Source organism: Puma concolor, chromosome A3 (assembly GCF_028749965.1).
Source record: "Puma concolor isolate L17-30 chromosome A3, mPumCon1.1.hap2, whole genome shotgun sequence".
NCBI lineage: Eukaryota > Metazoa > Chordata > Mammalia > Carnivora > Felidae > Puma > Puma concolor.
The window spans coordinates 115,267,971-115,289,108 of NC_141669.1; the positions used below are offsets into that span (position 1 = coordinate 115,267,971).

At 53.3% G+C, this 21,138-nt stretch overlaps 1 protein-coding gene across 2 annotated transcripts in view; it reads left to right on the plus strand.

The window, feature by feature from the left end:
* Positions 1-21,138, plus strand: part of EFCAB8 (EF-hand calcium binding domain 8) — a 66,653-nt gene that overhangs the window by 13,052 nt on the left and 32,463 nt on the right. For both annotated transcript variants that reach the window (XM_086701979.1, XM_086701980.1), the window contains exons 4-12: positions 175-278; positions 2,637-2,772; positions 5,745-5,850; positions 6,069-6,153; positions 6,691-6,815; positions 9,491-9,564; positions 12,683-12,813; positions 19,793-19,860; positions 20,184-20,335. In XM_086701979.1, the coding sequence (XP_086558105.1) occupies positions 175-278; positions 2,637-2,772; positions 5,745-5,850; positions 6,069-6,153; positions 6,691-6,815; positions 9,491-9,564; positions 12,683-12,813; positions 19,793-19,860; positions 20,184-20,335 (981 nt within the window). The remainder of the gene's footprint in view (positions 1-174; positions 279-2,636; positions 2,773-5,744; positions 5,851-6,068; positions 6,154-6,690; positions 6,816-9,490; positions 9,565-12,682; positions 12,814-19,792; positions 19,861-20,183; positions 20,336-21,138) is intronic.

Genomic DNA, 21,138 nt, shown 5'->3' on the forward strand with positions numbered 1-21,138 from the left:
AGCTCAGTTGGCTTGGCTACTCTCCTTGGCCACCCTCGGGAAGCATCAACCAGAGCCCCTTGGAAGGGGCTGGTAAAGATGGGGGAGGAACCGGAAGCCGGGTGTGGGTTCCCGAAGCCCAGTATGCCGAGCGTTTGGCCAGCGCTGTCCTGCCTTCGTTTCTTCCCGAGGCAGCAGAAGTACGTGGATTACATGATGCGTGAGTTCCAGAGAAAGGAGATGATGAGGACAAGCCAGTACCGCCTGCGCTTCCACCTCCCCATGAGGATCATCCCCCTGTAAGGAGTCTCTCCCCTGACCGAAGGGGTGTGTGTGAACGGGGTGGGGGCTGGCCCTGCTGTGAGCGCCCCTCCCTAGATCCCTGAGCCACTCTCTGTGGGGCCACCAAGGGTCTGGCACTAGGCTCATTTCAGCCCCTCAACCCTGCAGGCGAGCCTGAGCGTGAAGGTAAGTGATGTGTCCCCACTTTACAGACAAAGTAACAAAGGTTCAGAGAGGTCGAAGGACGGTGATGGGGTTGCTGTGTTCGGCCTTCCCTGTCCCTGCAGCATCCGCTACTCCTCCTGCTTCCCCCCACCCTGCAGCCCAGTGGGTCAGGGCACAGATGGCTCACAGGGCAGGGAGTAAAAGCCATCATAGGAGACTGCTCCTGGAGGCCACACCAGGCCTCCAGAACGGGCCATTGGTCACTCCTGGAGCAGTGGCTCTGTCCATGCCTTGACTTCCTCGACCCTGCCTGCTTGCTCCTCCTTCTGGCTCCTGTACACTGTGCCCTCTGGACCTTCACCTCATCTTTCTGTGCCATGGCCCTGTCTGCCCCCTCCCCTCTGAACTCCCCAAGAACGAGGAACCCTCCAGTGGCTCTGGCCAATGGCCCAGGCCTCTTCCCGTAACCCACCTTGGGTTTGCACACCTCCTGCCTCGTGTCGGTGGCCAGGGCCAGGGATCTGGGTCCTGTGGTCCAACGCTTGGTGATGTGCATTTGTGGCCTGCTTAGGAGGGGCTGTGGTCCTCAGGGGACTGCCCCCGGAGCAGGCTGTGGGGAAGACCATGAACCAGAGGCAGTCTCTGCCCTGGAGCACCTGGAGATTCAGAAGGATGGTAATGAAAACCACGAACGGGCAACTAAAAAAATTTTGGTCAAAATTTAATTGAGGAATAGTCAGCAAATATGAATAATGAAGGATTTTATAACCATGTGTTTTGACCTAAAACTTTGCTAGAGACAGCCAAACCTTCACGGATCTTTGTTTCCTCGGGGCATTTAGATTCCCAAGGTGCTTAAAGGGCCAGAACCAAAAACGTCAAGAAGCCTGTCCCTATTTTCCCCTATTTATTTGTTCCCAGAGAGTATTTCCAGCTTGACAGAGAAAATAGCCAAATCCTATTTAGTTATTTTCATGAAAAAGTCACCTAAAAGTTGGCTCCCCTCTCCTCAGCCTGGACCAAGCTCACCAAACGCTCGTCTCCTGGGTGCTGGCCTCGTGGGATAACGCCTCCCGAGGGCTCCCCTCCCTTCTCATGGCTCTCACCTGTTGCATCTACCCCTCAGAGTCTCGTGGGCCTGATGCCAGAGGTGGCACTGGGAGTGATGGAGGGCAGACTGGGCAGAGCTGGGGGCTGCGGGTGGGAGAGAAAAGAGCCATATCCAGACACACCATTGCTCTCTCTTCTGCTGAGAATGTTTTGAGGTAGAATTTCAGTGTGGGTTCGCCTTCAGCCACAGGTCACACGGTGTCCACAGCAACCTTTGGAAAGGGCTCTGGCCGGAGTAGGGATCGAGGTGCCTACGTTCTAGTTGAAGCTCCGCCCATAGCCAGGACATAACTCCAGGAAAATGCTTATCCCTGGGTCCCTGTGAGGTGAGGTGACATTTCCTGCCCTGCTGGGGCCTGGAGGCATGGGAGCACCAGGATCGTGTGCTGAGCCGTGTCCAGAAGTCAAGATGGCGGTGCCCTTTAGTAGCCAGACAGCCAGCTTAGCCAACTTGGGGCAGGACAGAAGGCACTGGAAGGCATGACTGTAGCTTGCTGGGAAGGCTTCACGGTGGCTTCCTGTGAGTCCCGGCCTGCCGCAGGAGCTGTTTGCTGTGCTCAGCACATGGCCTTGGAGATGAGGAGTTGGGTATGTGGGGCTCTATTGGATACGTTGTCCCCTCATCCACTTCTATCTCATGCTTGGCTTATATTCCCTTCTCTACCCTGAGATGCCGAAAACTGTTATTTTGAAGGTTTCAGTCACAATCCCCCCTCCACTCGCCACCCGTAGACTCTTTTTCTTATAAAGGAAGGTTTGCAAAAGACCTCTGTTCTCTGCCTTCTCTGACCCCATCCCATCACGAGGAAGCCAGCTGGTTGTTTGAAAGGAGAGCTCACTGCCTGTGGAGCCCTATCTCATACCAGCGGCCTACTCGGGTCATTTTCTTTCGGCCATGGCTGATAATGGTAGAAGCCCGCCCAGCAGAGCCCCACCTCTGGAGGAGCCAGCTTGAGTTTCTTGGTGGTGGTGGTGGTGGTGGTGGTGGTGGTGGTGGTGGTGTGTGTGTGTGTGTGTCTGTGTCTTGCTTTGCCCTTCCCCCTCTGTGCTTTTCATTCTGTTTTTGTTTGGGTCCTTCTCTGTCCTGTCACCTTCCACAGGAGCCATGGATGTGAGATTGTGAAGGTGCAGATTTTAATCCAGCAGTTCAAGAAGATTGGGCATCTCCTGACTGTCACCAAGGACGGGATCTTGCAGATCTGGTCTGAGACCTTCTCGCTGATTAACTCCTTTAGGGTGAGGGGGACCCACACGTGGAGCACACACAGGGTGGTCGGAGAGCCTTTGCCTTTGTACCCCAATAATGAAGGTGACCTGGGCCCCGAGTGGGCTCATTTGGGGGTTCACAGTCTAAGCAGCCTGCACGTGGAGTCACTGCTCCTGGGGCCAGGCTCTGCTTCACGTGGGACTGCGACCCTCGCATTTCACTTCTGTAAGCAGGACTGCATCTGGACGTCCATTCGACTTGGATGTCCAACAGACAGACACCTCACACCCAGTCTGTCCAAATAGAATGTCACTGTAGCTCTCCCTGGCCACCAGGCTTACTTCTCCTGTGCCTCATCTCAGTGAATGGTGTTGCTATCTACCAAGGTTTCCGTGTTAGCAGTCTGCTACCTTTCCTTTCCCTGTCATGTCCCCTCTGTCACGCAAATCCTTTACCTGGACCAGGCAGGAAATCGCAGTGGTTGTGTGGGCTCTGGAGTCCAACTTAGAACCTGACTGTACCACCTTCCAGCTCTGTGACCGTGGACACTTCGTAGATAGCTCCCTGTGCCTCAGTTTCCTCATCTGTCAAGTGGGGTCACAGTTACCCCCTCAGGCTGCTGGGAGGATTTAATGACTTAATACGCATACGGTCCTCAGAGTAGGGCAAGGCACACAGCAAGTGCCGACAAATACAAGATGACCTCATCATTGTCTCTGTGCTGTCAGCTCCTGGTTGAGTGCAGCGAGTGAGAAAACACTCAGGAAAGCTGGCTGTGTACGTAGTGTTGCCAGGCCAGTCCAGAATCCTCCAGCAAATGAGGAAGGCACAGCTCTCCAGAGAAGAAAGGCTTACTGAGAACGTTGCCGGCAGCATGAAGGCTTTCCTAAGCCCGTGAAAGAGCAGAGTGTTTCACAGTTGCCTCAGGGGTCATCCCTTGGGGCTGGAGGGTTCTGGAGGCAGCTGAGGTCTGTGGAGGTCAAGTGACTCTTGAGTACTTGGTAGCTCAGGACCAGGGGTGACTCATACCCGAGTTCCTGAGGCTGGGATTTCTGGCACCTTCCATCCTTTTTCTCTGTGTGTTTATTTTGTTGTGTGTGAGAGGGCACATTATAGCCTGAGCTCCTGGTTGTGGCTGCTACTCGGTCACCTCAGCATCCTTCAGAGGCCAAGTCTGGGAGGGATGAGGAGGGCAGAGGGAGGCTCCCCGGAAGGCCCAGCATTCCTCTTTGAGGGGCTGCTCGGGAAAGTAGATGTTGGCAAGAGTGATCCACTAAGCACCATCCGTGAAACCCACTGCATGCCATCCATGGTCATGCAGATGGAAAGCCCTGGAGTTTGGGGTGGGAGGGGGGCTGGGCTTTACTTCCCAGCTGTTCGACCTTGGGCAAGTCACTGGAACTCCCTAGGGCTCGGGGTTTCTCCAAGGCACGTGGAGGTGATGGGCGTACCATCTGTTGTGTGTGGGTTAGAGGCCCCAGGGGGCCTGGCCCCCTGTCCTCACTGCCCAGCCGCCAGCAGGGACCTCTCTGTTCTTGGTGTCTCTGAGTTGTGATGGGACAGTCCACTTCTTGCCCCTGCCTTTGCCATCCCTTCTGCACAGCCACCTAGAGGAGCTGCCTTAATCCTCCGCCCTCCCTTCTGTTTCAGTCTGTACTGCTGTCTGCTTTCTCCAGTCCAGAGTTTGTGGCCTTCTTACAGGGAGTAAACTACAAATGCCTTAGCTGACCACCCCTAACTCATCTCTCATCCTCCCTGACCCTGAGCCTGTCAGGCCGGCCTCCTCTTTTCTCTGGACACCAAAGCCCCTTTCTGCGGACATGACTTTGTGTGTGGTGTCCCGTACCTCGAGGGCCCGCTCGAATTCCGTCTGCATGAGTGTTACGTGAGGCTGGCACCTCACAGCCCGGCTGGGTGATTTCTTGTCAATAAGCCACTTGAGCGGGAGGACATCTGCAGATGGTAAACAAAGTGCAGACAGAACAAACAAGCAACAACTAATACCATGTCACATGTTCGTTATATCTCAATAAAACTGGTGTGGGATGGGGCGCCTGGGTGGCTCAGTCGGTTAAGCGTCCGACTTCGGCTCAGGTCATGATCTCACAGTCTGTGGGTTCGAGCCCCACATCAGGCTCTGTGCTGACAGCTCAGAGCCTGGAGCCTGCTTCTGATTCTGTGTCTCCCTCTCTCTCTGCCCCTCCCCTGCTCATGCTCTCTCTCTGTCGCAAAAATAAAAACATTAAAAAAAAATTTTTTTTAATAAAAAAAACTGGGGTGGGGGACAGAGCCAGACCTGCAGAGGGGCAGTCAGTGGAAAGTCATTCTCCCTCTCCCACACCCGAATTCTCTCCTGGAGGCAACCGCTGTGACCAGTTTTGGGGCACTCTTCACGGTTAGCCTGTACACGCACCCTCCGCACCCCTTTTTAAATATACGCATGGTAACACATGATAGTGCTGCTTTCCACCTTGCCTTTTCATTTGATAATGGATCCTGGACACTCTTCTGTATGGCGTGTGCACAGTCCCCTTCTTTGTAATGTCTGGGTGGTGTCCTGTGGTGTGGATTTGTATCTGCTCTCCTTTCCAAGTGGTCTGTGGCCTGTTGCTATCACAGCGGTGTGGCGGGGCCTGCCCTCACACACACTTCTCTGTGAGTACATGTGAACACATCTGCAGATGTGTCCTGGAAATAGATCCCGGGATCACGAGTCATGCACAGTTAAAACTCTGAGGAAGCTTGTCAAGTGGCTCTAGAAAGGGGTTGTGAGGATGGGTGTTCTTTAAGCCCATTTCGCAGATGTGGAAACTGAGGCTCGGGCTAGGGAACTTGTCCAAAGCCCTATCAGCAGCTGGTAGGAGTGCTGGGCTCCAAACCAGCTCTGCTGCCCCCTCCAGGGCCTCGGGTGGTGGGAGAGGGTTCACGGGACCCTGCGCCTTGGTGCGCTCTGCCAGGCAAGCCTCCCCAGCTCGGTCGCTTCTGCTCTTCCCCTGGCCAGCTTAACCAGATCCAGCAGCCCCACCACCAGCAGATGTGGGTCATCGACATGGTCTGTCTCCACAACATGAACCTGATAGCGATTGCATCTACCGACCAGAAGATTGGTGAGTCCCTGACGGCGCCCCAGGCCTACCGTCAGCCGTTGGAAGGCATGCGTCTGCGCTTGGGGATCCGTCACCGGGCCAACTGTGGGCGTGGGTTAGAGCCCTCTGGGGGTGCTGTGGCTGGTAAGCAGAGGCTGCGTGTTGTCCCCAGAGGCCCCCGAGGCCTGGGATGTGGGCCTGGGCTCCATGCATGCCCTCCCCCTCCGTCTCTCCCCCAGAGTTCTTTGATATCAGCAACCACAACTGTGCCCGGGCCTTCACCTTCACTGATCTGGACAGTTGTGTCCTGACCATAGACTACTGGTGAGTCTCGGGGGGAGACAGGTGCAGTCTTGGCAGGAGCCGCATCACTCGGTGCGGTTGGGACTCCCAGAAAGCCTCTCTGGAAACAGCCCCGGAATGATTCCCACCCTATGTGCCTGTGTCCTCCTCGCCAAGCTGCCCTGCCTTGGGGGTTACTCAGTCGTCTGCCCCTCTTCCTCCCACTGCCCGACCAAGTCAGCCATCGAAACCCGGCAGGGGCTTGTCCCGCCGTGACTGAGGGCTCTGGGAATGCCGTGGTCCATCCGCAGGAGGGTGAGCTGGTAACAAGCAGCTGGAGGACCAGGAATTTGTTTGTTTTAGCGTTCAAAAAAATTACTGATTTCTTTTGGCCCCAGTTCACCGGTGATCTGGGTCTGGGCGGCTGGGCCCATGTTTGTCAGCCATTGAGGGCAAAGCTGGCAAGTCGTGTGGGAACTGCCCCTCGCTCCCAGGTGCAGGGAGGCTGATGGGGGCCGGGAAGGTGGAGGCTTGCAGCCCTGCGCCCAGCCCCGCCTCTTCTGTCTCCACCTTCCTCAGGTCTGACTGTCACAGAGGTGTGTTCTGCTATGGGGACACCAAAGGCAATGTCATCGTCTTCACCTCCAGCAATGTGACCCACGGGCTGTTCAACCCCCGAATCCTCCCCAGGACCTCCAAATGGGGTAGCTAAGATGCTAGGGAATGTGCGGGTGGGGAGATGACCCTTCCTCCCAGCTCAGGAGCCTCGGGCTACTTCAGCTCAGCTGAGGAGTACACCCGTAGGCTCAGCTCCGAGTGGCCCGTGGGACGTGGGGTGAGGAGGTGACCACAACAGCCAGAGGGGGCTGAGAAGCGGGGCAATCTCTCTGAAGGTGGGAGGTTGCACAGGTGAAGGTGGAGGGGAGAGGCTTCCGGACCCCCCTCATCCCAGCAAGGACCAACCTGTGCCAGCTGTGTGACCCTGTGGAAGTCACTCACCCCTTCCGGGTCTTGGGATGCCAGCAGTAACCTTCTCCAAGGTCGTGAGGAGGGTTCTGCTCTCAGCTGGGAGCCGCTTTTGGTGGGGGGGTGGGGGTGGGGCAGGAGGGCTGCCCTGGGGGTGGGCTCAGTGGGGCCTGGGGGAAAGCCTGGCTCAGCATGGCCATGAACCTGAATAAGCACAGTGACACTTACTGTGCATTTGCGTGCCGAGTGGCTTGGGCACGTCGCCTCCTACGGCCCTCCCCCTGCCCATGGCCAGCAGGGAGCTGCTGCTGTTACAGCCCATGAAGAGAGGAGGAATGGAGGTTCAGGGGGTGAAGCACTTGTGTAGGCCCCACAGGGTAAGTGTCCCGAAGCAGGCAGTCTGCCCGAGTCTGCACCTTAACCCCTTGCTGGGCTATACCCTAAACTCACTAAACACTGAAGGACGCTGTTCAGGGCTGTTCTTCCAGGGGCACTAGGGCCCAAGGCTCTGGGGCCTGGGACTATCAGGGACGCGCCTGAACTGGACCCTGTCCAGGATCGAGCCCTTGGAGTGTGGTGTCAGGCCTCCAGGCTGCTTCATACCCATCTAGAGGAGGCCCTGGGCCACCAGGGGCCCCAGCCCATGGGGACACTGACTCCCATCCAGGACACCAGAGCAGTCCCTAGGGCTTCCAGTCAGAGTTTCTGAGCCGGACACCCTGCAAGGGCTCCCCGGCCTTGGTGACCCATTCCCCCCCACTGGCCGGATGGAAGATAGATCCCACCCTGGATACAGCAGTGGGCTGGCACCCTCCTATATCCTTGCCTCATCAGCCTCTACTCCTGGTGCCTGCCCTGCCCGGCCGCGGTCACGCTGTGGCACCCTGGGAAATGGCATGGGAAGTTGTGGTAGTCGTTGAGCTGTGCTAGATGGGAGATCGGAGCGGGTACGGATGAAGCCGGAGTGTAGGATAGGAGTCCTTCCATGCCACACGCTGCCTGAAGGCTGGGGAGGAACATGAAGGTGGGCTCACCCGTGTGTTGACTTGGGAGGAGTTGGACAGACCAGCTCTGTGTGAGCTGGAACCAGTTGCTTGACCTCTCTGTACCTCAGTTCCCTTTAAAACAGGGATGAGCATACTCAATTCATGGCTTTCCTATAAGGTGGGAGGAGGGCATATGGGGTGAGGTGCACGGTAAGGACAGGGGGACTCCCTCTCCTGACCTCCCGGGGCTCTCCCAGCCTCGTGGTCGAGGCAGACACGAGAAGTGAGGCCCCTGGCTAAGCTTCCGCCTTCCCGTGCCTGCCCCACTTCTGCAACACTCCACCCCTTGGGACTTCCTTTTCAAGCTTCCTCCTGCCCTTGCAAGATGGGGCTGGTGACTTTGCAGCATAAAATGCTTGGCATAAGCCGCCAGGTCCCCTTCTCTTTTCCGCCTTTTACCTGGGAGTTTCTCTCAGACTTGAGCCCAGATTGTCCCAGTCTTTGGGACCCACCTCCTTAAAGCCTGCTCTACAGGGAGACCCGTGCTTGTCCCATCACTGCTAGCCCCATCTGCCTGCACCCGGGGCCTTTCCTTGGAGGCTCCCAGGCCGCCGGCTGGATGTGGGAGGTTGCGGGGGCCAGGAGACCCTGAACGCCGCCATGAGGGCCAGGCTGTGCTCAGTGTGATTGCTCCAGGCACACTTGCTGGGTGCCCCCCTTGGAACTTGTGTTTGCAAGACAAGGCGGGGCATGTAGTTCGAAGCATGATGGTAGACTTCCAAATGATCCTTTTCAGAATGAATAGAGCCTAGGGTCTCAATTTGTTCTCCACTCCAGCAGACTTGGAGCTCCCTAAATGAGAATCACCTTGGGGGCCGCCTGCTGCGGCTCAGTCGGTCGAACATCCGACTCTTGATTTCGGCTCAGGTCATGATCTCACAGTTCAGTTCATGAGATTGGGCCCTCATCAGGCTCCATGCTGATAGCATGGAGCCTGCTTGGGATTCTCCCCTTCCGTCTCTCTCTGCCCCTCCCTCACTTGCGCATTCTCTCTCTCTCTCAAAATAAACTTTAAAACATAAATGAATATATAAAAACTAAAAAAAAAAAAAAAAAAGAGAGAGAGAGAATCACCTCATTTAGATTGCAGCATGTGGGGAGAGGGAGAAGGCCCGAGATGTGGGGCCAGCTCTGTGAGCCCTGGCATAGGGCTCTGGGCAACAGTGTTACCTGCCTGTGTCTGTGTTCTGTGTCAAGTTCATCCCACTGAACTCACCAGGACACAGTAAGGCTGGAATGAGCATTTGGATGGAAAAGTTTTGAGACATACAGGAGTGGCAAACCAACTCGAGGTGTCCACTGGGGTTTTTGCTGGTCTGGCGAGGTGGGGAGCTGGTGATGTGGACCTCGGTTTTCTCTCCTACCAGATCACTGGACCAACGTTTCCGCACGGAAGCTCCTAAATGAAAAGTCCCCTTTGTATAGAAGTTACTGGCTGAAAGTAAGTCATCGCTTTTCTTGGCCCGTTACCATGGTGATTATCTGTACCCACGAGCCACTCAAAAGTGGATTCGCCCGCTGGGTTCAGTCTTAAGCCTTGAGGCTTGATCACTGGGAGGATGAAGGCAGCTGTCGGGTCCTGCAGCTCTCTGATCAGAGAACGTAGATATCCCGGGGGTGGCTCGTCTCTCTCACCACCTCCAGTGCTCAAGCCTGGTCCCGGCGGATACCGCCTCTCTCCTGGATGGCTGCAGTGGCTTCTAGCTGTTTCCACCTTCCTTTCTCCATGCAGTGCTTTACTCCATTCAGCAGCCAGAGGAATTATGAGCTAGAACCAGCCATGTCACTCCTTTGCTCAAAATCCCCCAGTAGGCGCCTAGGTTAAGCGTCCGACTTCGGCTCAGGTCACGATCTCGCGGTATGTGAGTTCGAGCCCTGCGTCAGGCTCTGTGCTGACCGCTCAGAGCCTGGAGCCTGCTTCAGATTCTGTGTCTCCCTCTCTCTCTCTGCCCCCTCCCCTGCTTGCGCTCTGTCCCTTTCTCTCTCTCTCTCAAAAATAAATAAGAAAACATTTAAAAAGTTTAAAAAAAAACATTAAAAAAATAATCCCCCATCGCTTCTCATCACGTTCAAACAGAATCTCAAGTGCTTACCATGACCATCAGGACACAAGGTGACCTGGCCCCTGCCTGCCCCCCATCTCGCTTTCTACCTTTCTTTTTCCCATTTACTCAGCCGCAGAGACACAGGCAATCCTGCTGTTCTCTGAACACGCCAAGCCTTTTCCCGCCTCAGGGCCTTGCCACGCTCTAGCCCTCAGGCTGCTGGGTTCTCCCTTCGGTCCCTGTTTGCTCCTTTCTCTTCTCCCTCCAGGGCCCTAACCGGCCAGCCCGGAACAGCCCTGCTGCCTGCCTCTGCCCTTGGCCCTTCCCGCTGCAGCATTGATACGATTCTGACACCAACTGCAATGTGTTTTTCCCAAACCACCATGCAATTCTCAGACCTCAGCTGGGTGGCCTACAGTTCTCTACCTGGAGATAGCGTCAGACCCTACAGGTTAAGGGTCAGTCCCACGAGACCGCCCTCCACTTCAGAGGCCACTTACAAGCTCAGGTTGTCACCTGTGTTTCTGACCCGCTGGTTATAAATCAGAGCTTCCCTTCACTCTCTGGGTTTGATTAAATGGCTAGAGTGGCTCACGGGACTTGGAGAGACATTTTACTTACTACAGCACCGCTTTATTAGAAAAGGATACAACTTAGGAATAGCGAGATTGAAGAGATGCGGAGGGCAAGGTGTGGGGAACGGGGGCCTGGGGCTTCTCTGCCATCTCTGGGCACAAACCTCACCCCACACCTCCACATGTTCACCAGCCCAGAAGCTCTCTGAGCCCTGTCCTTTTGGGGTTTTTTTGGAGTTTAATCACATAGGTATGATTGATCACATCATTGCCACTGACGACCAATTCATCCTCCAGCTCTTCTCCTCTCCCCAGGGGCCAGGGGGGTGGGGCTGAAAGTTCCAACCCTCCCGGCTCCTGCTTGGTTTCCCTGGCAACCAGTCCCCATCCCCAAGGGCTTTCCAAAAGTCATCTCATTAATGTAAACTCAAGTGTGGTTGACACGGGTTTGTTATGAGTAGGAACACTTTCTTACCACTTAGGAAGTTCTGAGGGATTTAGGAGTTCTGTGCCAGAAATGGGCATGAAGACCAAATATATGCTTCTTTTTTTTAAAAATTTAGGGGCACCTGGGTGGCTCAGTCAGTTGAGCGGCCGACTTCAGCTCAGGTCATGATCTCGCGGCCTGTGAGTTCGAGCCCCGCGTCGGGCTCTGTGCTGACAGCTCAGAGCCTGGAGCCTGTTTCAGATTCTGTGTCTCCCTCTCTCTGACCCTCCCCCGTTCATGCTCTGTCTCTCTCTGTCTCAAAAATAAATAAACGTTAAAAAAAAATTTTTTTTTAATTTATTTATTTTTGAGAGAGAGCGTGCAATTGAGGGGCAGAGAGAGGGAGAAAGAATCCCATGAGGTGCAGAGGGAGAGGGAGAGAGAGTGTGGAGCCGGAGCAGGGCTTGAGCTCACCCAATGCGGGGCTCAAACTCACGAACAGTGAGATCATGACTGTAGTCGGATGCTTAACCGACTGAGCCACCCAGATGCCCCCAAATACATATTTATTACAAATCACGGTATCACAGCTTACCACCTTCCAACTTTGTATTGTCCACCCATTCGTTTCTCATCCTGTTACCCTCTCGGGATTGACAGCTCCTAAGGACAGGCACTTAGCCTGTTGTCCTGTCTCCAGTGCCTAAAAGGGCTGGGCCTTAGTGGGCTCCCAGTACATTTGTTGAACAGATAAACAAACGAATGAATGAATGAATCTGACACTAGGGGCAGACTGAGTTGTGTGGTCCCAGGCTCCTAAATGCTTCTTTTCTGGCAGGTTGGATCCCTCAGGCCCTGGGACCCTATCAGGGAGAGTCACCCACAAATACTGTCTTTTCTGTCTTCTGTGGGAATCTCATCTTGGGCTTGGTTTTCTGTCCCTGTTGCTGAGTGTCCCACATTCTGTCTGGTGCCCTGGATTTGGCACCTTCGCCATGATAGATGCTCAGTGAGGCAGCATATGCAAAACCTAGCCCAGTCCCCGCAGCCCCCTCCATGTTGTCCTGAAGAGGGAGGTCCCCAATGCGGAGGCCAAGCACAGGGCTGACCCGCAGAGCCAAAGCTAGAGAATTCTGAGCCTGTGCCATCAAGGCTGCCCCTTGGATTGTGGGTCTCAGCCTTTCGTTGCCTAACTTGCACCAGATAACATTCCCATGGGGAAGCATCCAAGGCTCCCTGTGGATAAGAGGGACTGAGGGCTTGGCTGACTCCAATCCGTTCTCTCTCCTGCGTGGGATGCGGTGACAGTGATGTCACATGGGCCTGACCTTGCCTGTCCTCTAACTTACAAATTTGGGTGCTTTTCACCTGTCTCACTGACCAAGTGATGCCACAGGACTAGGCTGGGATCCTGGGGCCATGTTGCTGTGTCAGAGCTGTGATCACTAGAGGGTATTAGACATGGTGACTTCCTGGCCCTTCCAGCCCCTACCACTGCCACTCTCTTTCTAGGCTCTTCATCCCAACTGGTGCCAGCAGGTCAAGTTCATCCCCCAGCTGAACATGGTGGCCTCCTGCTCAGCCATTGAGAAGTCCTCTCTGGTGCTGACCTTATTGCCGTCCAAAGGTCTAGAGAGCCCCAAGTAAGGAGCATCTCTCTCCAGGCTGGGGTGGTGGGGCTGGGAGGGGGTGGTGTGATGGTGCCTCGAGGGTCTAGCTTCGCCTCAGCCACATGTGGCCATCCCTGCTGAGAGTGGGCCCGCCCCCAGGATGGTGGCATCCCGCGGATCTTGCTGGGTCTGAGGAAGCAGCGCGTGTCCTGTGGGCCAACAGTGGGGTATGGCTGTTAGCAGTTGGGCTCTACCGTGTATTATTTTTTAAATTAAGATGTAACTGACATATGATATTATGTTAGTTTCGGGTGTACCACAGAATGATTTGGTATTTGTATATATCGGGAAATGATCACCACAATTAGTGCACAGTTACAATTGTTTTTCCCGCTACAAGAACTTTTATGGAGTCTGGTTTCACTGTCAGCAGCAAAAACGTAATAGGTTTCTTTTATCCACCAGTTTATACACAACACTCAGCGCAGAAGCCGGCACATAGTGTGAGCAGGTGGCAGGAAAATATTTTCTCAATGAAGGAGTGACTGTGAGTTGCTTTACCTCGTGCTCCTCACTCGGTGCCCCCGTCTGTAGAAGGCGGTGATGGCCCCACTCCTTTCCCTTAGTCTTAGTCTAAGTCTCGAGGCTTAGTGGAATGACTGCTGTTGGTGATATATGGTCATTGATTGGCAGCACTTACCCTTTGGAGATGGTTCTAATCTAGTTCCTTTGTTCTAAGTTCCTCTACCCCAGAGTCAATTCTTTTCTTTGCTTTTTTTTTCTTTCTTTTCTTTTTTTTTCCTTTTCCTTTTCCTTTCCTCTGTCCCTCCCTTCCTTCCTTTTCGCTTCTCCCTCCCTCCCTCTATTCCTTCCCTCCTCTATTCCCTCCCTTTTCTTTCTTTCTTTCTTTCTTTCTTTCTTTCTTTCTTTCTTTCTTTTCTTTCTTTCTTTCTTTCTTTCTTTCTTTCTTTCTTTCTTTTCTTTCTTTCTTTCTTTCTTTCTTTCTTTCTTTCTCTTTCCTTCCTTCCTTCCTTCCTTCCTTCCTTCCTTCCTTCCTTCCTTCCTTCCTTTTCTCTTCTCCCTCCCTCCCTCTATTCCTTCCCTCCTCTATTCCCTCCCTTCCTTTTCTTTCTTTCTTTCTTTCTTTCTTTCTTTCTTTCTTTCTTTCTTTCTTTCCTTCCTTCCTTCCTTCCTTCCTTCCTTCCTTCCTTCCTTCCTTCCTTCACAATACTGATTAGTCACACAAGTCTATGTACCTACGTGTCCCTGTAAAAAAGTAAAAACATTATAAATAAAGCTGCAATCCTATCCTTGCTCAGTCCTCACTGTCTCACTCTGCTTTCAAATGTCTCACCTCTATCATTTTCGTGTGTACCTCTCACTGTGCATTTCACAGTAGATTTTTTTTTCCCCCTGAGGGTTTTTTTCCCCCTCTTGCCTCTGCTGTTTTCTTCCTGCTGCACGTCTCTACTCCTTGGACCCTTCAGGTCTGTGACATTTTGCTCCTGGGCAGGTGGAACCATGAGGGGCAGCCCCGTCTCCCTGGGGGGAGTAGCAGGAGATTCAAGGCCTGTGTTGGGGGGAGCAGCTGGGTGAGGCACAGCAGGAAGATGGAGGGCCATTTAGGCCCCATCTCTGTCCCTTCCTGTCCTGGTTGTTTGCCAGAGGGAAATTCAATCCTGGGATGGTAGGGCTAATTTAATCTGAACTCCTCATTCTATAGATTGGAAACTTGAGACTCAGGGGGAGGAAGTGATTTGTCTTGGAGCAGACGTCTGAGCGGGGGACGTGTTCCAGGCCTCACTGTGTGTCCAGTGTCCTGTTAACCAGAGTACTCTGTGCACATCCCCACCCGAGCCCTGGAGCTAACGGCTGCTTGGGGGAGGGGGCCTCGGAGAAGGCTGATGTGGTGGGGAAGTTTCGGTCTTGGCTTCCGTGCTTGGAGTGGGGCAGTGTGGTGGGGTTCCACTTGGAGCTGTTTTCCAGCAGAGGCTCATCTTTGCTTTGATGGAAGTATTACCTCATGTCTGTGATATGTGTTTCATTCAGCTTCTTATTTTATTGGGTCTACATGGCAGGTGGATATCACAGGATTACCTCATCCTGGCCATGAAGGCATCGTGGTCTGTCCCTGCTGCCTCCCTAATCTCACCCCTTCTACCTTCCCACTCCAGCTACAAGGGGAACCCTTGTGGGGGCGCCTGGGTGGCGCAGTCGGTTAAGCGTCCGACTTCAGCCAGGTCACAATCTCGCGGTCCCTGAGTTCGAGCCCCGCGTCAGGCTCTGGGCTGATGGCTCGGAGCCTGGAGCCTGTTTCCGATTCTGTGTCTCCCTCTCTCTCTGCCCCTCCCCCGTTCATGCTCTGTCTCTCTCTGTCCCAAAAATAAATAAACGTTGAAAAAAAAAATTAAAAAAAAAAAAAAGGGGGAACCCTTGTGGTTCAGCCGTTCCCTGCCCCTGGTGCCTTTGAATTGCTTCTCTCTGCCTGGTATACCCTTGTGTTGTTGTTGTTGTTGTTGTTTTTAAGTTTATTTATTTTTGAGAGAGAGAGTGAATGGGGGAGGGGCAGAAAGAGAGGGAGAGAGAGAATCTCAAGCAGGCTCCACACTGTCAGCACGGAGCCCGATGTGGGGCTGGAACTCACCAACTGTGAGATCATGACCTGAACGGAAACCAAGAGTCAGACACTTAACTGACTGAGCCACCCAGGCGCCCCGCCCTTGTTTTTTGTTGTGTGTTGTTTTTGTTTTTTTAAACATTTCATTGCTAAAAATTCCAAACACACACCAAAGTAGAGAAAAATATTAAAGTAATGCTTTAATATCACTGGTACCTAGTCCAAGTTAATCTTCCCCCATTTGTCTCAAACGTGTCTTTTTACAATTATTTGGAAAGAGATATAAACAAGTTCCTAGGTCTTGAGCACAGGAACGGTGAGGTCTGATGCATACCGGCATCCTTTGGGCCGCTCTGTTGCAAGTGAAGTGATCAGGCGTGGAGATGGGCACTCCAGTGGTGACGCCATTGTAATAATTCAGCCTCATGGTGATGGCCTGGAATCGGGCGATGGAGAGGAGACAGAGAGATCTGAGATGTATTTTGGGCGCAGGTTGGAGAATGTGTTTATACACAAACCTGCCCCTGTGCTTCTGGTTGTCTGCATGCAGTACACATGTCAGCCAGCAGGTGGCACCATTGGCTGCTTGCTGGTCTTGAGTTCCAGGCAAGGACCTCTTGGGGCGTGGCCTCCGCAGGTGGGGTCTGGCACTGTCACCCCAAACTCTGCCTCTAAGTCAATATTGCCCAAAGCAATCTACACATTCAATGCAATCCCAATCAAAATTGCACCAGCTTTCTTCTCGAAGCTAGAACAAGCAATCCTAAAATTTGTATGGAACCACAAAAGACCCCAAATAGCCAAAGTAATATTGAAGAAGACCAAAGCGGGAGGCATCACAATCCCAGACTTTAGCCTCTACTACAAATCTGTAATCATCAAGACAGCATGGTACTGGCACAAAAACAGACACACAGACCAATGGAATAGAATAGAGACTCCAGAATTGGACCCACAAATATATGACCAACTAATCTTTGACAAAGCAGGAAAGAATGTCCAATGGAAAAAAACCAGTCTCTTTAACAAATGGTGCTGGGAGAACTGGACAGCAACATGCAGAAGAATGAAACTAGACCACTTTCTTATACCATTCACAAAAATAAACTCAAAATGGATAAAGGACCTGAATGTGAGACAGGAAACCATCAAAACCCTAGAGGAGAAAGCAGGCAAAAATCTCTCTGACCTCAGCTGCAGCAATTTCTTACTTGACGCATCCCCAAAGGCAAGGAAATTAAAAGCAAAAATGAACTATTGGGACCTCATGGAGATAAAAAGCTTCTGCACAGCAAAGGAAACAATCAACAAAACTAAAAGGCAACCGATGGACTGGGAAAAGATATTTGCAAATGACATATCAGACAAAGGGCTAGTATCCAAAATCTATAAAGAAGTCACCAAACTCCACACCCAAAAAACAAATAATCCAGTGAAGAAATGGGCAGAAGACATGAATAGATACTTCTCTAAAGAAGACATCCAGATGGCCAACAGGCACATGAAAAGATGCTCAACGTTGCTCCTCATCAGAGAAATACAAATCAAAACCACACTCAGATATCACCTCACACCAGTCAGCGTGGCCAAAATGAACAAATCAGGAGACTATAGATGCTGGAAAGGATGTGGAGAAACGGGAACCCTCTTGCACTGTTGGTGAGAATGCAAACTGGTGCAGCTGCTCTGGAAAACAGTGTGGAGGTTCCTCAAAACATTAAAAATAGATCTACCCTATGACCCAGCAATAGCACTGCTAGGAATTTACCCAAGGGATACAGGAGTGCTGATGCATAGGGGCACTTGTACGCCAATGTTTATAGCAGCACTCTCAACGATAGCCAAATTATGGGAAGAGCCTAAATGTCCATCAACTGATGAATGGATAAAGCAATTGTGGTTTATATACACAATGGAATACTACGTGGCAATGAGAAAGAATGAAATATGGCCTTTTGTAGCAACATGGATGGAACTGGAGAGGGTTATGCTAAGTGAAATAAGTCACACAGAGAAAGACAGGTACCATATATTTTCACTCTTATGTGGATCCTGAGAAACTTAACAGAAGGCCATGGGGGAGGGGAAGAAAAAAAAAGAGAGGGAGGGAGGCAAACCATAAGAGACTCTTAAAAACTGAGGGTTGATGGGGGGGTGGGAGGGTGGGGAGGGTGGGGGGTGGGCATTGAGGAGGGCACCTGTTGGGATGAGCACTGGGTGTTGTATGGAAACCAATTTGACAGTAAATTTCATATTTAAAAAAAATTAACTGTTTTCTAATTCGAAAAAAACAGAAAAAGCCTCAGCTTCCGAGGCAGTGTGGGCCTGAGAGGTTGGCTCCCTGGCAGCCAGCCTGAGCTGAGTTCTTGAGGTGCTTGCAGCCAGCAGTGAATCTGAGTGGAAGAGCCCTGGTGGAGCCCGAGGGAGCAGGTAGCCGAGCGTGTAGACCGGCCCACAGCGTCTCCCCTGCTTCCCCTCCTTCTTCTCTCACTTCTGCACCGCCACCTAATTAAAGCCACCTGAGCTGCTTGCCATGGCCTTCTTCCCTGCATCCCCTCTGAGCTTCCAGTCCCTTCTCTGCCCAGCAGCCATCTGCAGACTGGTCTCCTTCGGCTCACCTATCAAAGCCACCTGTTTATTTCCCTGCAGGACTTACCATGATTTGTGAATGTCCATCTCCCTGTCTCTGTTCATTTATTTGCTCCTGCTGTTTCTCTCTGGAAGGAAAGCTCCACGAAGGCAGGGGCATCACATCTATGTCCACAATAATCCTGGAAGGGCACAGGAGCCAGCAAATCTTTGTTGCACCAGTGAGTGAGTCAGCCTGAAATAATTTCTAGTGACCGTTCTTCCAGAAGGTTTCTCTGTGTGTATATGCACACAGGGAGATATATCTGGTTTGACAACAAATGAAATATGTTTATTTGTTATGTTCCTCTTGAAGTTTCAATTTTTTGAGGAATCCTTCTGGCAGTAGAAAGGAGAGCAGGTTTGGAGGGGGAGCAGGACTAGAGGTCAAGAGACGCACTGGGAGGCTGCACAGAAATGAAGGAGGCCTGAACTAAGCAAAGGCCGGGGCGATGGTGGGATGTGGGCCATGAGGGTTTAGGGCCCAGCTGGATGATGGGAATGCTGGAGAGGGAGGCTGCAGGATGACCCCCAGGCAACCAGGTTAGAGCCCTGGGGAGTGGCAAAGGAACCAGTTGAGGGGCAGGTTCAAGGAGGGCGAGCTGTGCTACAGGGCTGGTGTACCGTTCGATGGGGGCCTCTGAGTTGAGTTCATTAGAAGGGAGAGTTTGAGTAGAAGGAGCTGGCAGAGTGGGATGGATGGGTAAGAGGGAATAGCAGATGCAAAGTACTCTGGGGCCTGGTCTTCCTGAAACTCTTGCCTGCCTCACCCTGGCCCTCCTGAGCCCCATCCAGCCCTGCTGCCCTCTTCCTTTCCTGCCACACTCACCCTGGGTCTGAATCCTGATGCCCCCACCTTGCCAGCCTTGTGGCCTTAGGCAAACTCCTTACTTTCTGCTTTCTGTGTCCGCATGACATGGTACAGGGCTGACAACGCTTTCTAGGATTATGTGAGGGGTGCAGGTGATACACGAAACAGGAATCAGCACAGAGCAGGAAGGGGCACAGCTCTCGGTAGCTTTTGTCCCTTCCCTCGGCCCTTGGAATATCCTCCTCCTCCTCCTTCTTTTTCTTTTCTTTTCTTTTCTTTTCTTTTCTTTTCTTTTCTTTTCTTTTCTTTTCTTTTCTTTATTCATTTATTTATTTATTTTTAGTGTTTATTTATTTTTGAGAGAGAGAGAGAGACTATGGGTGGGTGAGGGGCAGAGAGAGAATGAGACACAGAATCCGAAGCAGGCTTCCGGCTCCACACTGTCAGCACAGAGCCTGACGCGGGGCTCGAACTCGTGAACCGTGAGATCACGACCTGAGCCGAAATCAAGAGTCGGATGCTTAACCAACTGAGACCTCCCCAGGTGCCCCATGGAATCGCCTTCTTTTTAAAAATTTTTATCACGGGTTGGGGGAACACCCGTCTCAGTACGGTTGGAGCGAGGATCACGTTAGGTTTGCCCTTGGACCGAGGTAGATGTGTCCCAGCACTGAGTTGTTGCTCGTGGCCTGGGGTTGCTTCCCCTACAGGTGAGGGGTGGGCGCCTCCTCCACGAGACCTGCAGCAGTCGCTCTGGCTACAGTGCTCAGTCCTGACTTGGCTGCAGGGTGAGCCCTGGACAGGGTCTCTGAGGCTGCTCCTGCCCTTCATGGGAGAGGTGATGACTTCTCCCTGGCCTCCCTGCGGCCCTGCCTCCAGCTCCTCTCCACCCCAGCCTCAGAGACTCCCCAGGGCCCTGGCTCCCAGCCTGCAGCCTTCCCCCTTTGCTGTTGTAGGTTTTCAGTGCTGAACTTAAGAAAAGGGATTCTTTGCTTTGATTACTGCCCAGACAAGAACTTGGTGGGTAAGTAATCTTCACGGCGCACGAAGCCGCTGGCCTGGTGGAACTGGAGTGAGGCTGCTGGGGGCGTGGGGACTATCAGAGCTGAGGAGGAGGGCTTGCAGGGCCCGGTTCCTCTCCTGCTGCTCTGGTCCCCACCTGTGGGCACCTGGGGTGGGGTGGTGACTCAGTCTCTGCTTAGCACGATAGGGCAGCAGGGGGGTGGACTGTCACGACCACCCCCTCCCCCCCCCCATCTGCTGCACCTGCCTGGGGTCCAAGGCATGGTCCCAGGAGAAGTTCTCAGCATAGGACCCCAGTGGTTAACACCCATTTTTTGACCCCAGTGACTGGCGGCTACGACCCCCTCATCCGCCTGTGGAACCCCTTCTTCTCAAAAAGGCCCATGTGGCTGATGAAGGGGCATCAGACCTCCGTGACGCACATCCTCATGAACAGCAAGAACAGCAGCATCCTCTTCAGCATCTCCAAGGACAAGGTGCTGCCCTCATGGAGCATGGCTCTTACACCCGCTGGTCCCTGTTCCCTGGCAAGGACGCTGGCCCAGGGATGCTGATCTAGCTCGGTCAGCTGGGGCCCAGGGGAATGGTGTGACCTCCCTGCCTGTGGCTGCACACCTAGGCTAGGGCGTAGAGGGAGAGGCCCCAGGTGGAATCACCAAGAAGGGGCCATGGGTCTCGAGAGCCCTGGCCAGAGGCCTGCGCCCGCTCTGAGCGGTCCGCCAGAGCTGGGTTCCCGTGTGGCCCAGCCTGGCTTCTTACTCTGCGGTCCTGGGCCAGGCCCTTCCCTTTCCTGAGCCTCTGTCCCCTCATCCACAGGATGGGTTGTTGGGAGTTAGAGGAGAAGAGCTGGTGGTAAAGCCGCGGTGTCATGTCTGGCGCATAGTAGGTGTGTGATACGTGGGAGCCATTCCCTCGCCTTCCCTCTGCCCCCGGACCCAGACTCACACCTCAGCTCTCCTAGTGACCCCTTCTCGGCTGCCCTGGCTCTCAGGGCCTGACTGGAACTTCTCCAGTGCCTGGGGCTCCCTCGCTCAGGGCCTGTCCCTTTGCTGCCCCGCATCGATTGGTTCAGAGTACCCCCCATCTGCTGGGCTGCCGGCTGTTCTGGTCAGTGTGGGAATGAAGGCCAACGGCTCCAGGTGCCCTCCATCCGGGCACAAGTTTGTGTCTTCTGGGACTCAGGAGACTGAGAATTGGCTGGACCCTTGGGTTAGCCAGGCCACCCTCCCTAACACGGCCCACACTGGCTGTTGTCTGGCATCTTCCCGGCAGCCCCCAG